General features: G+C 51.6%; 1 protein-coding gene across 1 annotated transcript in view; it reads left to right on the forward strand.

Moving 5' to 3' along the window:
- Positions 1 to 1,562: 1,562 nt before the first annotated feature.
- MYH14 (myosin heavy chain 14) overlaps positions 1,563 to 22,187 on the forward strand; it is a 95,629-nt gene continuing 75,004 nt past the window's right edge. Inside the window, 8 exon segments of the mRNA XM_033224192.1 lie at positions 1,563 to 1,967; positions 9,719 to 9,875; positions 14,910 to 14,937; positions 15,078 to 15,180; positions 15,985 to 16,008; positions 17,412 to 17,504; positions 18,431 to 18,494; positions 21,177 to 21,275. Of these exon segments, the coding sequence (XP_033080083.1) occupies positions 1,563 to 1,967; positions 9,719 to 9,875; positions 14,910 to 14,937; positions 15,078 to 15,180; positions 15,985 to 16,008; positions 17,412 to 17,504; positions 18,431 to 18,494; positions 21,177 to 21,275 (973 nt within the window).

The following is a 22,187-nucleotide window of genomic DNA, read 5'->3' on the forward strand; positions in this document are numbered from 1 at the left end:
AGTGCTGTGGCCGGATCTCAGCTCACTGCAAGCTCCGCCTCCCAGGTTCACGCCATTCTCCTGCCTCAGCCTCCTGGGTAGCTGGGACTACAGGCGCCACCACCTCGCCCGGCTAGTTTTTTTTTGTAGTTTTTAGTAGAGACGGGGTTTCACCGTGTTAGCCAGGATGGTCTTGATCTCCTGACCTCGTGATCCGCCCGTCTCAGCCTCCCAAAGTGCTGGGATTACAGGCTTGAGCCTCCACACCCAGCCTTATTTATATTTTGAGACGGAGTCTCGCTCTGTCACCCAGGCTGGAGTGCGGTGGCGCAATCTCGGCTTGCTGCAAGCTCCACCTCCTGAGTTCACACCATTCTCCTGCCTCAGCCTCCTGAGTAGCTGAGACCACAGGCGCCCGCCACCACGGCCGACTAATTTTTTGTGTTTTTAGTAGAGACGGGGTTTCACCGTGTTAGGCAGGATGGTTTCGATCTCCTGACCTCGTGATCTGCCTGTCTTGGCCTCCCAAAATGCTGGGATTACAGGCATGAGCCACCGCACCCGGCCGTATTTATTTTTTAATTAATAAATTTCAGACATGAATCACCGGAGGCCGGGAAGTTGAGGATGTGGCAAGCTATGATTGCACCACTGCACTCCAGCCTGAGCAACAGAGCGAGACTCCATCTCAAAATAAAATGATACAGATTTAATTTAAATGAATGAAATTGAAAATGTGTTTCCTCAGTGACACATGCCACATTTCTAGTGCCCAGTAGTGCACAGGTGGTGGTGGCTCCTACACTGGACAGCCCAGGGCTAGAAAGTAAACTTTTGGAGGCAGGCGTCTTCTTCCAGCTTGTCCATTGCTCCATTGTCAATGCCCAGAACTGAGCCTGGGCGGGTGTGGTGGCTTACACCTGCAATCCCAAGCACTTTGGGAGAGTGAAAAGGGTAGATCACTTGAAGTCAGGAGTTCAAGACCTGCCTGGACAACATAATGAGACCCTCATTTCTACAAAAATTGAAAATAATTAGCCTGGGCCAGGTATGGTGGCTCATGCCTATAACCCCAGCACTTTGGGAGGTTGAGATGGGCAGATCACCTGAGGTCAGGAGTTCGAGACCAGCCTGGCCAACATGGTGAAACCCCGTCTCTACTAAAAATACAAAAATTAGCTGGGCGTGGTGGCAGGCGCCTGTAATCCCAGCTACTCAGGAGGCTGAGGCAGGAGAATCACTTGAACCCTGGATGCCGAGGTTGCAGTGAGCCAAGATCACGCCGTTGCATTCCAGACTGGGCAATAAGCAAAACTCTGCCTCAAAAAAAAAGAGAACTGACCCTCTGAGCCTGGTTCACAGCCCAGCTTATTATAGAATGAATGAGTGCATAGAGAAGTGAATGAATGAAATGAGTAAGCTAGGTCTGTTAAACCAGAACGGTGGCAAGAGATCTGATAAAGGAAGGCAGAGGGGCTGCCTGGGGAATTTGGGGTAGGAAAGGGAATTTGGGGTAGGGAAGGGAGGCACTGGGGATGGAGCCTCATCTGACCTCCACCCTCTTTCTCTGCCCCCTGCAGACCATGGCAGCCATGACCATGTCGGTGCCTGGGCGGAAGGCGCCCCCCAGGCCAGGCCCAGTGCCCGAGGCTGCCCAGCCATTCCTGTTCACGCCCCGCGGGCCCAGTGCAGGTGGCGGGCCTGGCTCAGGCACCTCCCCGCAGGTGGAGTGGACGGCCCGGCGTCTCGTGTGGGTGCCTTCGGAGCTTCACGGGTTCGAAGCCGCGGCGCTGCGGGACGAAGGTGAGGAGGAGGCGGAGGTGGAGCTGGCGGAGAGCGGGAGGCGGCTGCGGCTGCCGCGGGACCAGATACAGCGCATGAACCCACCCAAGTTCAGCAAGGCCGAGGACATGGCCGAGCTGACCTGCCTCAACGAGGCCTCGGTCCTGCACAACCTCCGGGAGCGGTACTACTCGGGCCTCATCTACGTGAGTGGCCTCCTGCTGGGGGGCGGGGGACGGGAGGGCGGGGTTGCTGCCGGGTGGGGAGCCGGGTCCACACCCCAACCTGCATTAACTCGAGGCTGTGTATCACCTGTATCCCCTGTCCCATGACTATTCCTACACTTACTTGGTTGCCAAATTATGAATTCATTGTTGGATTACTAGGACAGCCTCGGAACCTACTGGGGACATCGCATGATATATATGGTAGATAAACTGTATTATTTTCCGAAAGTATAAAACGTTCCAATTTCTCAAATATAACTCATCCCGAGTTTTAAGGAACAGAAACAGATCTGTGACAATCATTAATGTGAATCACTGAGTATAGAAATATGTTGCTTGAGGTTCAAGACCAGCCTGGGCAACAAAACGAAACCCTGTCTCTTAAAAAAAGATAAATTAGCCAGGTGTGGTGGTGGCCCATGCCTTTAGTCCCAGCTTCCAGGGAGGCTGAGGCAGGAGGATCACTTGAGCCCCAGAGGCCAAGGCTGCAGTGAGCTGGAGTACCACTGCACTCCAGCCTGGGTGACAGCACAAGACCCCATCTCAAAAAAAGACAAAAAGCAAAAAGGTATATGCTAGGTTCTGTGCTAAATGCCTATCTTTTACTTCATGCAATCTCACCATAGGAAAGGTAGAGTCTATTATTATTCCCATTTTACATAAGAGGCAAATCAGGCCCAGAGAGAGTTAATAACAATAAAAATGAACATTTATTAAACATTTACCAAGCCTTCTTCCGAGCTTTCTAGAATACATTGCCTCTGTCCATTTTTGGAATTAGAAAGCATCTGATCCTCATTTTACAGGTAAGAAAACGGAGGCACAGAGGCCAAGGTCGCACAATTAGACCTGGCAGATTCAGGTGGTCCCAGGCATTCTCACTTTGCTGTGGTGCCTCTTAAGATTGAGATGGGGCTGGAAATGGTGGTTCATACCTGTAATCCCAGCACTTTGAGAGGCTGAGGTGGGTGGATTGCTTGAGCCCAGGAGTTCGAGACTATCCTGGGCATGGCCATGCCTGCAAAAAAAAAAAAAAAAAAAAAATAGCTGGGCATGGTGGCACACTCTTGTAGTCCCAGCTACTTGGGAGGCTGAGGTGGGAGAATCACCTGAGCCTGCAGGTCGAGGCTGCAGTGAGCTGTGATAGTGCCACTGTACTCCAGCCTGGGTAACAGATCAAGACCCTGTCTCAAACAAAACAAAACAATACAAAACCCATTGAGAAGGGATTGATGATAGCTAGGTTGACTATGGTAGTCTTCCCACATCTGTGCTAAGTGTTGGATGTTCATTGCATTTTTAAAACTCTTTAGAGCAAACAGATGGTGTAGGGCAGTGGTTCTTAACCCCACCTGCATGGTAGAGTCATTTGGGGAATTCTTAGAAAATACCAGTGCCTGTGCCCCACCTCAGAACTTTAAATCAAACTCTCTGGGGCTGTGACATGAGCAATGGTATTTTTTTTTTTTTTTTCTGACCAAGTCTCACTCTGTCGCCCAGGCTGGAGTGCAGTGGCCGGATCTCAGCTCACTGCAAGCTCTGCCTCCTGGGTTTATGCCATTCTCCTGCCTCAGCCTCCTGAGTAGCTGGGAATGCAGGCGCCCCCCACCTCGCCCGGCTAGTTTTTTTTTTTTTTTTTTTTAGTAGAGATGGGGTTTCACCGGGTTAGCCAGGATGGTCTCGATCTCCTGACCTCGTGATCCGCTCGTCTCGGCCTCCCGAAGTGCTGGGATTACAGGCTTGAGCCACCGCACCTAGCCAGCAATGGTATTTTTAACAAGCTTCCAAGGAGGTTCTAATGGGCAGCCAAGGGGTTATTAATTTCATTTAACAAAAGAGCAAACAGGATTAGAGAGATTGACAAGGAATGTGGACAATCATAATGAAAAATAATAATAAGAGGAGGCTAGCAAATATTTAATCGAGCACTCGTGATGTGCCAAGCACTGTTCTAAGTGCGGCGTTTGAGTTATCAGCTTCTCTCTGGGCCAGGGACTGCTGATATCACATGATGTTCAGGAATGTTAAGTGACCCACAGCCATGAAGGAATCACGCCAGGATTTGAACCCAGGCAGCTGGTTCCAGAGTCATGCTCCAAACTCCAGTTTAGACTGGTGGGGTCTCACAGCTTTGCTCCAACATCCACCCCTTTGAGGGTCACAAAGTGGAAGATTAGAATATTTTTATGAAGCCTCGCTCCTACTTGGAGATCGAGGCTCTGAGATAAGCAGTGGCTAGCTCAGGGTCCCTCAGCTTGTGGTGGCAGGTGTGGAATTTGAATCGAGGGCTATCGGACCCTGCATGAGGTTGCTGTCTTCTCCAGTCTGCACTGGCCCTTTCCAAATCCTCAAACACCTTTACTAGTCCTGGAAAAGAGGCCTCTACCTGATCCACTCCCCCCACATCTCACCCAAGGCCACAGATATCAGGATGACATCCAAAACATGGATCCACTGGTTGCCTTTTATTCATTTATATATATATACATTATTGAGACAGGGTCTCACTCTGTTGCCCAGGCTGCAGTGCAGCAACATGATCTTGGCTTACTGCAGCCTTCACCTCCTGGGTTCAAGCAACTCTCCTGCCTCAACCTCCTGAGTAGCTGGGACTACAGGCGCCCACCACCATGCCCAGCTAATTTTTGTATTTTTAGTAGAGATGGGGTTTCACCGTGTTCGCCAGGCTGGTCTCAAACCCCTGAGCTCAAGTGATCTGCCCAACTCGGCCTCTCAAACTGCTGGGATTACCGGGGTGAGCCACCGCACCCGGCCACTCTTTGCCTTTTAATAAATACTCTGAGTGCTCCCGGCAACCTTGTAAGGTATCTGCTGTCATCCCCACTCTGCAAGTGGGGAAACTGAGCCTCAGATTGGGGGGTAGGATTTGAACATAAGCCCCATAACTAGGAACCAGCTAAGCTACAACTTGAACCCAGGTCATTGTGACTGCAGACCCCAGGTCCTAGCCATTGTACTAGGAAGATTATTCAGAAAGTTCAATAGAAAAAGTGGTAGGGCCTGAGCTAAGGTGGTGGCCAGGGAGCCAGACTTTTGGGGCCTAAGAAATCAATGTAAGAGAGAAGATTCTAGAATTCCAGATGGGAAGCAAATTGGGCCTTAATAAAAATCATTAGCCCTTAGTGAATACCTGCTTTCTCTGCTGGGTGCTGTTCTAAGTTTCTTTCCAATGTGATCTTGTTGACCCCCTCCCCATCCACATCAGGTTGTGAGGTAGGGATTATCACCCTCTTTTTCCCACAGCTTGGAGAGGGGAAGCCATTGGCCCAACAGAAGCTGATACTGGTTAAAATATTGAGCATGCAGTGTTTCAAGGTCCATGTTCTGTTGTTTTGTTTTATTTGTTTGTTTGTTTGTTTTAGACATAGCCTTGCTCTGTCACACAGGCTGGAGTGCAGTAGCATGCTTACAGCTCACTGCAGCTCAACCTCCTGGGCTCAAGTGATCCTCCTGCCTCAGCCTCCTAAGTAGCTGGGACTACAGGTACATATCACCACACCTGGCTGATTTTTTAATTTATTGTAGAGACAGTGTTTCACAATGTTACCCAGGCTGGTCTCAAACTCCTGGACTCAAGTGATCCTCTTGCCTGGGCCTCTCAAAGTGCTGGATTTACAGGATTGAGCCGCCGCTGCGCCCTGCTGGGGTTCCCATTAAACCCTCTGTATGCCACATGAACTTGTGGATGACTCCTAGGCACCTTATGCAGGAAGCACTATTTCTGTCACCATTTGCTAAAGACACTGAGACCGTGAGAGTTTCGAGCCACCTGGCCGAAAAACGTTAGAGGTGTGATTAAAACTCTGCCCTGTTTAAGACCTGCGCTTAATACATGTTTGTTGACTGACCAACCGATGGTGGGGAAGGTGGTATTGCCCAGCGAAAAGTGGGACGTCCAGGGCTCCAGAAACCCAGTTTCTGCCACTAATAGGCTGTTTGGCTTGGAGCTGCTAAGAGTCTCAGTCCCTTTCCTGGGACCCTTGGGGCAGGCAGAGAACCCCTTTGTAGAACACCCTGCTCTGAGAAACATGGAAGATGCATTATGTGATTTCACTCTCAGAACACTTCTAGGTGATGGGTTAAAAGCCGCATTTTCCAGGGCTGGAAACTGAGGTTTAGAGAGGACACAGCCTTCATGCAAAGTCACACACAGCTCAAAAGTGCTGCATCTGAATTTGAACCCTAGATGGCTTCAAAGTCTGAACAATGAGCCTGAGAGTTTGAGGCTGCAGTGAGCCGGGATCGCGCCACTGCACTCCAGCCCGGGTGACAGAGCCAGACTCTGTCCTGCCTGCCCCCGCCAAAAAAGTCTGAGTGAGCCCAGGGCTCCCAGGTACGATGGGTAACGTAAGAGTCTCAAGACTCTGGCCGGGCGCGGTGGCTCAAGCCTGTAATCCCAGCACTGTGGGAGGCCAAGACGGGCGAATCACGAGGTCAGGAGATCGAGACCATCCTGGCGAACACGGTGAAACCCCCGTCTCTACTAAAAAAAATACAAAAAACTAGCCGGGCGAGGTGGCGGGCGCCTGTAGTCCCAGCTACTCGGGAGGCTGAGGCAGGAGAATGGCGGAGAAGCTCGGGAGGCGGAGCTTGCAGTGAGCTGAGATCCGGCCACTGCACTCCAGCCCGGGCGACAGAGCAAGACTCCGTCTCAAAAAAAAAAAAAAAAAAAAAAAGAGTCTCAAGACCCATATCTGGTGTGGGACGCATTGGCGCCGCCTCGGCCTGGCTGGTTTTTATCCATGATCTCCCCTAATCCCTACAGCCTTTGTAATGGGGTGGGGAGTGTCGCCCTCAGTTTCCCAAGGAGGAAACTGAGACTATGGGGAAAGTCACCCGGCTGGGGCGGGGGGCAGGTCTGTCTTCAGAACCCAGAGGCCTGGAGCAGCCATGCCTGACCCTTCCCCGCAGACTTCCCCAGCTGTCTCCCACCCTGTAGGGGTGCACCAGCCTCTGTTCTTTCCCCCCTAGCCTTGTTGACCAGCTCAGGTTTCTGTTCCTAGGGTGTCGCCCTGGAAACAAGGTGTGGCTGGCAGGAGGGGCTGGGGTGGGAGGGTGGTGTGGGGAGTGGGTTCCTCCGCCAGCCAGGAGTGGGGGCCAGGGCGCCGGCAGCCATGAGATACCCTCCCAGGGAATGTGGTCCGGCCGCCCCACCCTCTGAGAGCTGGGGAGCTCCCGGAGCAGCCCTTTCAGGCGGGGAGGGCAGACACCCAGCAAACCGGTTGTTCCGCTCCTGGCGGGCCACCCAGGCCACCCACCCTCCCACCATTAGGAGGTTGGCACCTGGGACCAGGCAGCCTATGGTGGCCACACCCTACTCTGCTTGAGAAGCTCAAGCTCCCTGGGAGCTTAAAACAGTCCTGCTGGCCGGGCATAGTGGCTCATGCCTGTAATCCCAGGCATGCCGCGGTGGGAGGATCACTTGACCCCAGGGGTTCAAGACCAGCCTGGGCAACATAGTGAGATCTGATCTCCACGAAAAGTAAAAATTTACAAAATTGGCCAGGCATGGTGGTGCATTCCTGTGCTCCCATCTGCTTGGGAAGCTGAGGCAGGAGGATTGTTTGAGCCCAAGAGGTGGAGGCTGCAGTGAGCTGTGTTCATGCCACTGCACTCCAGCCTGGGTGACAAAGTGAGATCCTGTTTCTAAAAAACAAAAGAAAAAGATAGTCCTGCTGCTAACCAGCTTAGAAACCAGCTAGCTGGGTAGCTAGCACAGTAGGTTACCCGACTTTGTCACACACATCTGGAAAACACATCTTAATTTGAATTCCACATGGCTTCAAAGTCCAGAGTGGCTAACTAGCTAAGCCACTAAGCAGCTAATTCTCTGGCTAGTTTAGCTAGCTAACTTTAGAGAGCTTGGCTAGTCAGCTCTCTGGCTGGTTTAGCTAAGTGGCTAACTAGCTCTCTAGCTGTATCTTACTGCTTCTGTGAGTGTTGAACCCCTGTTGCCTACATGATTAACCCTGTGAGCTGGACTTGTTCTTAAACTGTTACAGAGTCCTGATGTTGGATGTGGAGGCTCACGCCTCTAATCCCAGCACTTCGGGAGGCTGAGGTGGGCAGATCACTTGAGGTCAGGAGTTCGAGACCAGCCTGGGCAACATAGGGAGACCCTGTGTCTACAAAAAAAATACACCGGGTGCGGTGGCCCAAGCCTGTAATCCCAGCACTTGGGGAGGCTGTGGTGGGAGAATTAGTTGAGCCCAGGAGTTCAAGAGCAGCCTGGACAACGTGGTGAGACCCCATCTCTACTAAAAATATGAAAAAATCAACCTAGTGGATTGACACACACTTGTGATCCCAGCTACTCTCGACGCTGAGGTGGGAGGATTGCTTGAGTCTAGGAGGTGGAGGCTGCAGTGAGCCATGATTGTACCACTGCACTCTAGCCTGGGTGACAGAGTAAGACCCTGTCTCAAAGAGAAAAAAAAAAAAAAAAGACTAGGCACGGTCATTTCAGCAGGACTGTTATGTGTCTATTATCACTGGAAACCGCAGGTATGTTCCTGGTGCATTTCGGTTATTGCAGATACCACAAGCACCCTTCCAGAGATATTCCATGCATAGTCAAGTGAATACATAAAAAGATTCCTACCGGGCCCGGTGGCTCAGGCCTGTAATCCCAACACTTTGCGAAGCTGAGGCGGACGGATCATGAGGTCAGGAGCTCAAGACCATGCTGGCTAACACAATGAAACTCCGTCTCTACTAAAAAATACACAAAATTAGCCGGGCGTGGTGGCAAGCGCCTGTAGTCCCACCTACTTGGGAGGCTGAGGCGGGAGAATGGTGTGAACCCAGGAGGCAGAGCTTGAGGTGAGCTGTGATCGCCCCACTGCACTCCAGCCTGGGTGACAGAGTGAGACTCCGTCTTAAAAAAAAAAAAGATTTCTCTTCCATCCTTTCTAATGCAAATTGTAGCTCCTCACACAGTCCTCAACTCACCTCCTTTTACTCGATATTGATTTGAAGGTAGTCCCATGTCTATACACAAGAGCTTTCTAGGAATCCGTCATGTGAAGGTGTATTCAGGTCATTTCCAGTCTTTTGCTGCTACAAAGAGTGCCTCAACTAGTCACCTCGCACATGGTCATTTCCTGTGTGTGAGTCCAGGCAACCACAGGCTGTGACCCAAGTCTGGCTGGCTGCAAAGGCCTTGTTCTCTCAGGGTAAATCCTCACCCAGACAGTGCCTTTGTGCAATTTGGAAAGATTCTTTGCTACCATCAGCCTGAAAATGCTCATAAAAAACATTCAAGTCGGCCGGGCGCGGTGGCTCAAGCCTGTAATCCTAGCACTTTGGGAGGCCGAGACGGGCGGATCACGAGGTCAGGAGATCGAGACCATCCTGGCTAACACGGTGAAACCCTGTCTCTACTAAAAACTACAAAAAAACTAGCCAGGCAAGGTGGCGGCGCCTATAGTCCCAGCTACTCGGGAGGCTGAGGCAGGAGAATGGCGTAAACCCAGGAGGCGGAGCTTGCAGTGAGCTGAGATCCGGCCACAGCACTCCAGCCTGGGCGACAGAGCGAGACTCCGTCTCAAAAAAAAAAAAAAAAAAAAAAATTCAAGTCTATATTGTTATGGTGTAAACACACCATGTGCAGATGCCCTTGTGCAATGCATGACCTGCTCAGTGGCCCCATGACGCCTTTCAGGCTATGGGCAGGGATCTGAGACCCTCTCCCCTCTCCCCCACTGCAGACATACTCCGGCCTTTTCTGTGTGGTCATCAACCCATACAAGCAGCTTCCCATCTACACAGAAGCCATTGTGGAGATGTACCGGGGCAAGAAGCGCCACGAGGTGCCACCTCATGTGTACGCAGTGACCGAGGGGGCCTATCGGAGCATGCTGCAGGGTGAGTGCTGGGTGGGGCTGTAGGCAGCTCTTCAACGGGGGCCTGACCTGGGGCTGCCGGAAGCCAGAGTCCAGGTCAAATGACAGCTTGGGGACTTGACTCTGTGGGGCTTCTTATGGGGCTGGAGGGAACACAAGTAGAGGCCTGAGTGGGCGAGGTGCCAGGTCCCAGAGTCTTTTTACCTATCTCTATGTTCACTGTCTCTTTATTATTATTTATTATTATTATTATTATTTTGAGACAGAGTCTTGCTTTGTCACCCAGGCTGGAGTGCAGTGGCACGATCTTGGCTCACTACAACCTCTGCCTCCTGGGCTCAAGCGATTCTTGTGCCTTAGCCTCCCAAGTAGCTGGGGCTACAGGCGTGCACCACCACGCCTGACCTCTTTTCTTATTTTTAAATAAATTAGTTAATTTTTGGCCAGGCGCGGTGGCTTACGCCTGTAATCCCAGCACTTTGGGAGGCCGAGGCGGGCGGATCATGAGGTCAGGAGATTGAGACCATCCTGGCTAACAAGGTGAAGTCCCGTCTCTACTAAAAATACAAAAAAAATTAGCCGGGCATGGTGGCGGGCGCCTGTAGTCCCAGCTACTCGGGAGGCTGAGGCAAGAGAATGTCATGAACCCAGGAGGTGGAGCTTGCAGTGAGACGAGATCGCGCCACTGCACTCCAGCCTGGATGACACAGTGAGACTCTGCCTCAAAAAAAAAAAAAAATTTATTTTTTATTTCAGTAGTTTTTGGGAAACAGGCGGTGTTTGGTTGCATGGAAAAGTTCTTCAGTGGCGATTTCTGAGATTTTGGTGCACTTGCCATCAGAGCAGTGTAGACTGCACCCAATGTGTAATCTTCTATCCCTCACCACCACCCCCCCCACCCTTCGTCCTGAGTCCCCAAAGTCCACTGTGTCATTCTTATGTCTTTGCATCCTCAGAGCTTAGCTCCCACTTATAAGTGAGAACATACGATTTTGATTCTCCATTCCCGAGTTACCTCACTTGGAATAATGGTCTCCAGTTTCATCCAGGTTGCTGTGAATGCTGTTATTTCATTCCTTTTTATGGCTGAGTAGTATTCCATGGTGTATGTATGTATATATATCCCATGGTGTATATAACAAATATGTATATACACACACCGTGGGATATACACTCTTTCTTTATATATACTATAGATACAGATATAGATATAGATACACATACACACACCATGGGATATGTATGTGTGTGTGTATAGACACCATGGAATACTCATATATATATGTGTGTGTGTATATATATATATATATATACACATCTCACAATTTCTTTATCCACTCGTTGGTTGATGGACATTCAGGCTGATTCCATATTTTTGCAATTGTGAATTGTGCTGCTATAAACATGTGTGTGCAAGTGTCTTTTTCATATAATAGCTTCTTTTCCTCTGGGTAGATACCCAGGGTGGGGTTGCTGGATCAAATGATAGATCTACTTTTGGTTCTTTAAGTCATCTCTATACTGTTTTCCATCATTAAATCATCAAAAAATAACAGCTGTTAGTGTGGATATGGTGAAACGGGAACACTTTTACACTGCTGGTGGAATGTAAACTAGTACAACCACTATTGAAAACAGTATGGAGATTCTTTAAAGATCTCTGTTCACTCTTTCTCTGAACAATATTGGTTGGGTGTGGGGCTTCTGTGAACATTTCCCTTGAGACAGTAATTCCCGGAGTGTTCATTCATTCATTCAACACTTATTGTTGAATTGTGGATCTGATCTCCATTGTCATGGGGTAAATGTAGCCCCTTAGACAGATGGCAGCACAAGGCAGTTGTGTACAGCTGGGCAGGTTGTACACTGAACAAGGGTATCCATCCAAGGGGCCACCATTCACACCATGACAACATAGATCAGTCTTGGCAAAATTATGTGATTAACATCTATTACATATATAATGCCCTTATTATATATTTGATATATTTCATCTATTTTAATAAATATTTAGTATTTATTTGTTTATATCTATTAAACATTAAAAATTATATCTATTTCACACCTGTAATCCCAGCACTTTGGGAGGCCGAGGTGGGTGGATCATGAAGTCAGGAGATGGGGACCAGCCTGGCTAACACGATGAAACCCCGTCTCTACTAAAAATACAAAAAATTAGCCAGGCGTGGTGGCGGGCGCCTGTAGTCCCAGCTACTTGGGAGGCTGAGGCAGGAGAATGGCGTGAACCCGGGAGGCGGAGCTTGCAGTGAGCGGAGATCGCACCACTGCACTCCAGCCTGGGCGACAGAGTGAGACTATGTTTCAAAAAAAAAAAAAGTTTTTGTTAAAAAAGGAAAAACCCCATGTAATAGTACACAACAGTCAGACCCTTCAGTCATGGCTTCAACACCCATCTGTGCCACTCACCATTTCCGTCCCGCACCCCAGCCTCACCCACCTTCCTGTCAAACATCCCTAATCCAGTCCTACCTCAGGGCCTGAATATGAATATATTATAGTTATTGAATATGCATATTAATACGAACAATTAAATGTATATATTTAATTAGTGTAATATTGTGAACATATTATGCTTATTTAATATGCATATTCAATAAGTGTATTATTTTATTATACTTTATTTTGTTTTATTATACTTCATTTGTATTTTATTATACTTTATATTTATTTTATTATTATATAAGGGTAATGTTGATTTAATAAATTATACCTTTTTAATATGCATATTCAATAAGTATAATAAATTAATGTGTTAAATAGTATAACATTACATTAAATGGTATATTAAATAGCATAATATTGTAAACATATTATGCTGGTTTTTTTTTTTTTTCTTTGACAGAGTCTTACTCTGTCACCCAGGCTGGAGTGCAGTGGCATGACCTTAGCTCACTGCAACCTCCACCTCCTGGGTCCAAGCCATTCTTCTGCCTCAGCCTCCTGAGTGGCTGGGACTATAGGCACATGCCACCACACCCAGCTAATTTTTGTATTTTTAGTAGAGACAGGGTTTCACCATGTTGGCCGGGCTGGTCTTGAACTCCTGACCTCAGGTGATCCGCCTACCTCAGCCTCCCAAAGTGCTGGGATTACAGGCATGAGCCACCGCGCCCAGCCTAATATGCTTATTTAATATGCATATTAAATGGGAGTATTAAATGGGGATATTGAAGTCTCCAGGTAGAATAGTGGATTCATCTATTTCTCCTGGCAGGTCTATCAGTTTCTGCCAGATTAATTCATTTAACCTCATAGCAAATCTAGGAAATAGGTTATCTCCTTTTCCCTGATTTCTGGGTGGGGAAACTGAGGCACAGAGCAAAGCAGTCGCTGCCCATGGTCACACTGGTGGGTGTATGCTGAGGTGGGATTCGAACCCAGGGCCCCCGACCACCGTCTCCCTGTATGTCACACTGTGTGTTATATTTCCTCCTGTGCTGTGCACTGTGCTGGGTGCGTTTTGAACATTCTGAGTTCTGACTACAGCCCTGTGAGATGGCAGCTGTTTTGAGCCCCATTTTTCAGATGGGAAAACAGGCACAAAGCACCTCAGAGAGTGACCCAAGGTCACGCAGCAAGTCAGAGAGACAGCTGGGTGGTGAATCCGTGTGCATATGGTCCCCCACACCAGGCTGCCAAGTCTGGGGTCCTACTGGATGCAGCTTACTCCCTGGTTTGAAGACACCCAGAGGATGCCTGTCCTGCTGAAAAAAACATTCAGACTCTTTGATCATAGCTTTATTTATTTATTTATTTATTTAGAGACGGAGTCTCACTCTTGTCGCCCAGCTGGAATGCCATGGCACGATCTTAGCTCACTGCAACCTCCGCCTCCCAGATTCAAGCGATTCTTCTGCCTCAGCCTCCCGAGTAGTAGCTGGGATTACAGGCAGCACCACCATGCCTGGCTAATTTTTGTATTTTTAGTAGAGACGGGGTTTCACTATGTTGGCCAGGCTGGTCTTGAACTCCTGACCTCAGGTGATCTGCTGGCCTTGGCCTCCCAAAGTGCTGGGATTACGGGCGTGAGCCACTGCGTCCAGCCTAATCATGGCTTTAAAACCCATCACACCACTTGCCATCTCTGCCCCATCCCCCAACCTCACTGGCCTTTCTGTCTCTCAAACATCCCTAACTCAGAGCCTTTCCCCTGGCTGTGCCCTCTACCTGAAATGCTACCTCCTCTGAGAAGCCTTCCCTGCTCCTTCCCCCAAGTCTATTCTTATTACCTAACACCAGGGTTTTGGAATCCTGGGTCTATCGACATTTGGGGCTGGATGATTCTTTGTCATAGGAGGCTGTCCTGGGCATGGTAGGTGTTTAGCAGCACCCCGACCTCTACCCACTCAGTGCCCATGGAACTCCCCTCTGTCAGGGTAATAACCAAAAATGCCTCCCAGACATTGCCAGGTGTCTTCTGGCGGGAATAGAGGACATAATTGCCCCCATTTAAGAACCACTGCTTCATTCTCTTCCTGATTTAGTTTTCTTCCCAGTGCTAATCGCTATTTGATTGTAGGTTTTCGTCCCCTGCATCTTAAGTGAAAGCTCTGTAGGGGCACACACCCTGCCAGCTCCCCACTCCCCTCCATGCCTGGCGCTCAGTAGGTGGTCAGCATGCGATTGTGGAATGGCTGTGTTAGGCCCAGGGCGGGCGCTGGGGTAGACATCTTATATCACAGGACCTCACTCTTGTCTTTGAATCTCACATGCCCAGCATGAGGCGGCACACAGTAGGGTTTCATGTTGAGGTTGCTGAATGAATCCTATTCTGTTCAGCTGAGGGAGGCTGTCTCCATTGCACAGGTGGGGAAACCAAAGGTCAGAGAGGGGCAGCTGCTTTCCCAGGGTCACACAGCAAGCAAGGGGCTGAGCTGGATGGGGAATTAGAATCCAGGAGTGTTATACATCAAGACCCAAGCTTTTCCTCACTCCTTGGGAATAATTTTAAAAAGGCAGCAGTGAGTGTAAGGGACCAGAGGGCCCTGCTAGAGACTCTCTCAAATGACACATCCCCCCACTCTGTCCCCTACAGATCGTGAGGACCAGTCCATTCTCTGCACGTGAGTAATCTGGAAGGACTTCCTGGAGGAGGAGGGAGGGGCCTGGGTGGGGCGTGGCTGTGTTTGGAATGGGCAGGGCAGGTGAGGAGCTTGCCCGAGGTCACTGCCAACCCCTTTGCTTCCCCTTGTCATCCCCACAGTGGAGAGTCTGGAGCTGGGAAGACGGAAAACACCAAGAAGGTCATCCAGTACCTTGCCCATGTGGCATCGTCACCGAAGGGCAGGAAGGAGCCGGGTGTCCCCGTAAGCACCCCAGCCTTGGGACACCCCCTGGGCCCTGCCACAGCATCGCCCCTTCCATCTTGGGCTTTCCTCACAATTGCCTCTTCCCCTCATGGAGGACCTTCTCCTGGATGTCTGTGCCACCTGAGCACCTACTGTGTGCCTGGGGTGGGGCTGGAAGCAGAGTCGGGGGACACAGAGGTGTGAGGGTCAGTCTTGGTCTCATTGGCTCTCGGAATGGCTCCTAGTACTTAGTAGGTGCTTTATTTTCTAAGCACCTACTGTGTCAAGCCTGATTTTAGGTGATCATGATGGCCGGGTTTGTCGTCTAAGTGAATGTTACAAGGTGCCCCCCACTGTTCCAAGCCCTGTTCTCCCACTGCCTTACTTACCCCTTGGGTGGGGTGGGTGCTGTTTTTCTGCGCTGAAGATGAGGAGCCCAGGCATGGGAGGGGTGAGTCAGTTGTTGGTCACGTACCCAGGAAGAGGTAGAGTGGGGGCTGGGCACAGTGGCTCATGCCTGTAATCCCAGCACTTTGGGAGGCCGAGGCGGGAGGATCACTTGAGCCCTGGAATTCAAGACCAGCCTGGGTAATACAGTGAGACCCCATCTCTACAAAAATTTTTTTAAATAAAGGGGGTAGAGTGGGATTCAAACCCAGGCGTGTGGTCCCCCAGGCCACCCTACTCCACACACCCGGTTTCCCCAGTTCCCCTTCCCCCACCCCCTATACCACCACCCGAGATCACCAGTTCACCTGTGTGTCTGTCCACGTTCCATATGCTGTGTCCTGGTCCGTGTCTCGTGTCCCGTGACTTCCTCAGGCCTCCGTCAGCACCGTGTCTTATGTGAGTAGCAGGGGATCACCTCCAGTCTTGCTGCCCCTAATGCCTTCCCGGCCACCCAGTGCATGATCTTCTTGGTAGACAGGGCCCAAGGCAGCAGTGGTCCCACCTGCCAGGGATCCCCCTGCTCCCCCACTGCTGTTCATGGCGGCCCTGCTGTGTGTGTGCAGACGGGCCACAGACACCAACATGAAACAATCCAGAGAACGAAACTACCACTTATTACTGATCTACTAAACATGTCCAGCAGGGTCCCACAGACGCTGCGTGTGTACAACCAGAGAGTGGACAGTGTAGCAAGGGAAATACATGCATGCCCTGTGTTCTTCTGTGTGCCAAGTCGTGTGCCCTTCACTTTATCTTTTTTCATTTGACAAAGCATCCACCTAGCTAGATCATGTCATCTTAACACAAGCAAGACGTGGACTGAGAGAAAACACACACAGGCTGCCATTTACGAAGCACCTACTGTGTGCCAGGTTCTGACACCAAAGGGGTTGGAGGGAAGTTTGGAATAGGGTTCCTGCCAAGGAGTAGCCTGGCGGGGCTGGGAACCCACTATTTTCTGAAGGCCTATTATGTGCCAGACTGCTTGAAGCACTTTACATAGGTGATACAGATTTTTGTCTTAGTTAAAAATTCTAAGCTGGGTTTGGTGGCTCAGGTCTATAATCCCAGCACTTTGGAAGGCTGAAGTGGGAGGATTGCTTGAGGCCAGGAGTTCAAGACGAGGCTAGACAACAGAGTGAGACCCCATCTTTACTAAAACTTTTCAAAATTAATTGGGCATGGTGGCACTTGCCTGTAGTCCCAGCTACTCAGGAGGCTGAGGTGAGAAGATTCCTTAAGCCCAGGAATTTGAGGCTGCCATGAGTTATGACCATGCCACTGCACTCCAGAATTTCTACAAGCAACGCATGAGTACACATTCATTGTAACAACAACAAATCAGATGAAATGAAATTCCTGTTTCCTCCCCTCAGTCCCCTTCCTTGGAGTGCCTTATACTGTTGACAGTTTGGTGTGCATCCTTGCAGACCTTTCTCCATATGTTTACAAACATGTGTATATCTGTAGATTTAAGAGTCTTGTTTTGTGGTGTTTCTTCCTTAATTCATATTTTATGAATGGGATAACATTGTAGACATTGTTCTGCAACTTGTTTTTTTGTTTGGCTTGGTTTGATTTGGTTTCCACTTAACAATATGTCTTGGAGATGCTTCCCTCTTCCCCTCACAATAGACAGATGGGCAAGACCCGGATACAGGAAGTGGGCACACACCCAGACACACAAAGGCCCCTCACACACAGATACTCAGCCAACTGGAGACACAGCCTGAGCTGGGCTGGCCTGGCCTCCTGCCCCATTCTCACTGATCTCATGCATCATCTCCTGTGCCTGGCAGGGTGAGCTGGAGCGGCAGCTGCTTCAGGCCAACCCCATCCTAGAGGCCTTCGGCAACGCCAAGACAGTGAAGAATGACAACTCCTCCCGATTCGTGAGTGCCAGGGGTGGGCAGTGCTGCCTGTGTCAGGGATATAGGAACTGGGAACCTGGGAGTGGACTTCAGGGGGAAAGACATGTGGATCTGTTGAGGGAGGAGGGGCTGGGGTCCTGGACTCGTGAGTCTGAGGGAGGAGGGGCTGGGGGCCTGGACTCCTGGGTCTGAGGGAGGAGGGGCTGGGGGCCTGGACCCTTGGGTCTAAGAGAGGAGGGGCTAAGGGGCCAGATCCCTGGGTCTAAGAGAGGAGAGACTGGGGACCTGGACTCTTGAGTCTGAGGGAGGAGGGACTGGGGCCCGGACTCCTGGGTCTGAGGGAGGAGGGGATGGGGGCCTGGACTCTTGAGTCTGAGGGAGGAGGGGCTGGGGGCCTGGATCCCTGGGTCTGAGGGAGGAGGGGCTGGGGGCCCGGATCCCTGGGTCTGAGAGGAGGAGGGGCTGGGGGCCTGGACTCTTGAGTCTGAGGGAGGAGGGGCTGGGGGCCTGGACTCTTGAGTCTGAGGGAGGAGGAGCTGGGGGCCTGGACTCTTGAGTCTGAGGGAGGAGGGGCTGGGGGCCTGGACTCTTGAGTCTGAGGGAGGAGGGGCTGGGGGCCTGGACTCTTGAGTCTGAGGGAAGAGGGGCTGGGGGCCCGGATCCCTGGGTCTGAGGGAGAATGGGCTGGAGGCTGGGTGCCTGATTCCAAGGGAGGAGCAGCTGGGGACCGGGGGCTGGGGAAAGAAGTCCAAGGAGCCAAGACCTTGAATTCCCATGGGGTCCCTCGCTGGGGACTCACCATAGGATGGGGTTCAGGTAGAGGGAGCAAGGAAGTGCGGAGGCAGCCCCAGCTCTGGGAGCACTGGGTGTGGGGTTTGGGCTGCTCTTCAGGTCTGAGCAGGGAAGGAGACCCTCCGCTGAAGCCCACCCACCTTGGTCTCTCCCAGGGCAAATTCATCCGCATCAACTTCGACGTTGCCGGGTACATCGTGGGCGCCAACATTGAGACCTGTATCCTGTCACAGTCCATGGGGGTGGCAGCCGAGGGGGCGGCCTTTCAGACAGCACTGAGTATGGGAAGCGCCTCCCACCGGAGGGACCCCTCCCTGCTACTCAGATGGGACCCGATGCTCAGGCAGCATCTGCATGGGGAGGGGAGGGTGGGACTTCTGGTGTGTATGAGGCCAGTACAGACTTGCCATGGGGTGGTGGGTTGGTGTCCACCCAGTTCAGCCATAAGGGGAGTCCCAGCACTCAGCCTGCAGTGGCACTCATGGTGACCCATGACAGTGAAATGATATAGAGCAGTGTAAGCAAAGGGAAAAGGCACGTGGGGCCTTGTCTCCCGGGGACCAGGCACAGGCTCCTAGAACCGTCTCCAGCAGAGGCACACGGGACACCAGATGGGGCAACACTGATGAAATGCTGTCCCAGAGAAGCGCAGAGAGACTCAGTGTCAGGGTTTTCACTGGGGGCTGGTCACATCCCTGCCTGCACCCCCATCCCCCGCCCTTAGTATGAACCTAAATTCCACACTCCCAGGAGGAAAGCAGGTGATCAGTGTAAATCACGGTGTTTGCACAAACCCTTTAGGCCCAGCGAACCCCTCTCATCCTGTTAGAGGATGCTGGAACCCTCCCGAAATCCAGGTCCCCAGACGTTAGCCTGGGGCCCACCTGGCCAGCAGGCCTTTCCAGGGGAGCATCTCAGGCCGGCTGTGTTCACCCTTTTCTGTTCAGACGGCATATGGGTGTTTAAAGGAAATTAAACGATAAAACACAGGCACTCTGGGAGTGCAGAAATTAAGAGGATGGGCCAAGAAATCGTACCAACCTGGGTTCAAATCCCAGTTCTGCCACTTTGAGACTCTGGGGACTTGGGTACGTGATTTGGCCGTTCCCTGCCTCAGTTTCTCCCTCTGTAGAAGGAGAAGGAACATAGAACCTACTCTACCCTAGAGGGGTTTGGAGGATTTTGGAGTTAAATGCTTGGCCACAGCACCTGCTACATAGCAGGCACTCAAGAACAAGGTATTGTTATTAGCAATTGGTGATTAAATTTGTGACCAGGCATGGTGGCTCAAGCTTGTAATCCCAGTACTTTGGGTGGCCAAGGCAGGTGGGTCATTTGAGGCCAGGAGTTTGAGGGGTTAAGCAAAGTGTCTGGTGTTTTACTCTAAGATGTCTTGGCTGGGTGCAGTGGCTCATGCCTATAATCCCAGCACTTTGGGAGGCTAAGGCTGGAGGATCGCTTGAGCTCAGGAATTCGAGGCCAGTCTGGGCATCATAGTGAGACCTCATCTCTACTAAAATAAAGAAAATTTAAAAATTAGCCAGGTATGGTGGTGTACACCTGTAGTCCCAGCTACTCAAGAGGCTGAGGTGGGAGTATCGCTTGAGCTGGGGAGGCCGAGGTTATAGTGAGCTGTGCCTTGTGCTGCTGCACTCCAGCTGGGGCAACAGAGCCAGACCCTGTCTAAAAAACAAAAAACAAGAGTCTTGCCACCTTTTAATATGTAAGTTTGACACGTGACTTTCTTAGGAGGGAGAGCATGCAGAGACAGTCTAGTTGAAGATGGGAGCTGATGTATCTGCATGGGGAAGCTGAGGCTGGGAGAGTACTAATGGCAGGAGACATTCTCACCCGCCGGTAATTTTTTTTTTTTTTTTTTTTTTTTGAGGCGGAGTCTCGCTGTGTCGCCCGGACTGGAGTGCAGTGGCCGGATCTCAGCTCACTGCAAGCTCCGCCTCCCAGGTTTACGCCATTCTCCTGCCTCAGCCTCCCGAGTAGCTGGGACTACAGGCGCCCACCACCTCGCCCGGCTAGTTTTTTTTGTATTTTTTTAGTAGAGACGGGGTTTCACCGTGTTAGCCAGGATGGTCTCGATCTCCTGACCTCGTGATCCGCCCGTCTCGGCCTCCCAAAGTGCTGGGATTACAGGCTTGAGCCACCGCGCCCGGCCCCCGCGGGTAACTTTGAACCAGGCATTGTTCAGGGTGCTTCATGCACAATAAGTCATTTATCCTCACAGCAACTCATCCAGGATCAGTGAGGGTTTTGTTTTGTTTTGTTTTTGAGATGGAGTCTCACTCTGTCACCCAGGTTGGAGTGCAGTGGCGCAATCTTGGCTCACTGCAACCTCCTCCTCCCAGGTTAAAGCAATTCTCCTGCCTCAGCCTCCCAAGTAGCTGAGATTACAGGCACCTGCCATCACACCTGGCTAATTTTTGTATTTTTAGTAGAGACAGGGTTTCACCATGTTGGCTAGGCTATGTTGGCTAGGCTGGTCTTGAACTCCTGACCTCAGGTGATCCACCTGCCTCGGCTTTCCAAAGTGCTGGGATTACAGGCGTGAGCCACCGCACCCACAGGGTTGATGAGTTTTTTAGAGACAGAGCAAGACCCTGTCTCTAAAAAGACAGAGAGAGAGAGAGAGAGAGGAAGGTCTCATAAAGGTGTTATTTTTGAGCCCCTTGAACAGGTAGATGAGGAAACTGAGGCACAAGTGCTTACGTGACATGAGCATGGCTGCTCATCGAGTTAGTGGCAAAGTCACTAGCCTGGGCTGTGAACGACTCCACTGCTCCACAGGAGAGAAGGAGGCAGCGTGGGCAGGGCAGGCTCCTGTAGCGGCCTGGCAGCGTCGGGGCTCTCCCTTCCCCTCTATCTAGCACCTTGACTCGCTGTGACCAGACCTGCTGGAGAAGTCGCGCGCCATCCGCCAGGCCAAGGACGAGTGCAGTTTCCACATCTTCTACCAGCTGCTGGGGGGCGCTGGAGAGCAGCTCAAAGGTCAGTGCCGCCCCGTCTCACCCTGCTCACCCGGGGGAGGGTGGGCACCACTTCTCTCGGGGGGGCCCCCTCTGGGGAGGAAGCAAGACGGGGGGGGCTCTAATCTCCGTCAAACACCGACTTCACATGAGGCTTCCGCAGTCCCGGCTCTCGCTGCGTAGTGGCGTCTGTCGCACGGTGGGTTCTGCTGCGCTCTGGTTCCAGCTCTGTCCCGGGTCTGGCTCGCGCCCGCTGTCAAGGCAACGCAGCCCCCCGCCGCCTGGTGGCTCCTGCTCACGCTCGCTTCCGAAGCTCCGTGGCTTCTCTCTCGCGCGGCTTCTCCTCACTCCGGCGGGTGACTCCGGCTTTGCTGAGGCTCCTCCTGGTTCCTGACGACGCTGGTTTGTGTTGCTTCTCGGCTCCTGCTGCCTCGTGCTCCCCTCTGCTCTGGCTCCGAGGCCACGGCTCCTGCCGGAAGTCCTCCTGTCCCTGCTCCCTGCTCCTCCTGCCCTCTGGCTGCCCAAGCGCCCTTGGCTCCTGTTTGCAGTGGCTGGCACTGCCCTGCGGCTCCCTCTGCTCCTGGCTCCTTCCTCCTGGTGGCTGAGGCCGCTTCCTGGCTCCTGCGGCCATGTAGCCCCTCCTCATCCAGGTTCCCACTCACTGTGGCCCTTGAGACCGCATGTCCTTGGGCGCCGGCCCCTGCCTCACATGGCTTGTGCTGAGTTGGGCCTTCAGCCCCACTGCTTCTGCCAACCAGTGGCCCATGCCTGCTCTGGGCACTTCTAGAGACTCGAAAGTCCCTGCGGAGGGAGCAAAGAGGAGTGGTATAAAATGGGCCGGGGCTCATGCCTGCAATCCCAGTACTTTGGGAGGGCGAGGCAGAAGGATTGCTTGAGCCCAGCAATTCCAATCCAGCCTGGGCAGCATAGTGAG

Source organism: Trachypithecus francoisi, unplaced genomic scaffold (assembly GCF_009764315.1).
Source record: "Trachypithecus francoisi isolate TF-2019V2 unplaced genomic scaffold, Tfra_2.0 Lachesis_group12, whole genome shotgun sequence".
NCBI lineage: Eukaryota > Metazoa > Chordata > Mammalia > Primates > Cercopithecidae > Trachypithecus > Trachypithecus francoisi.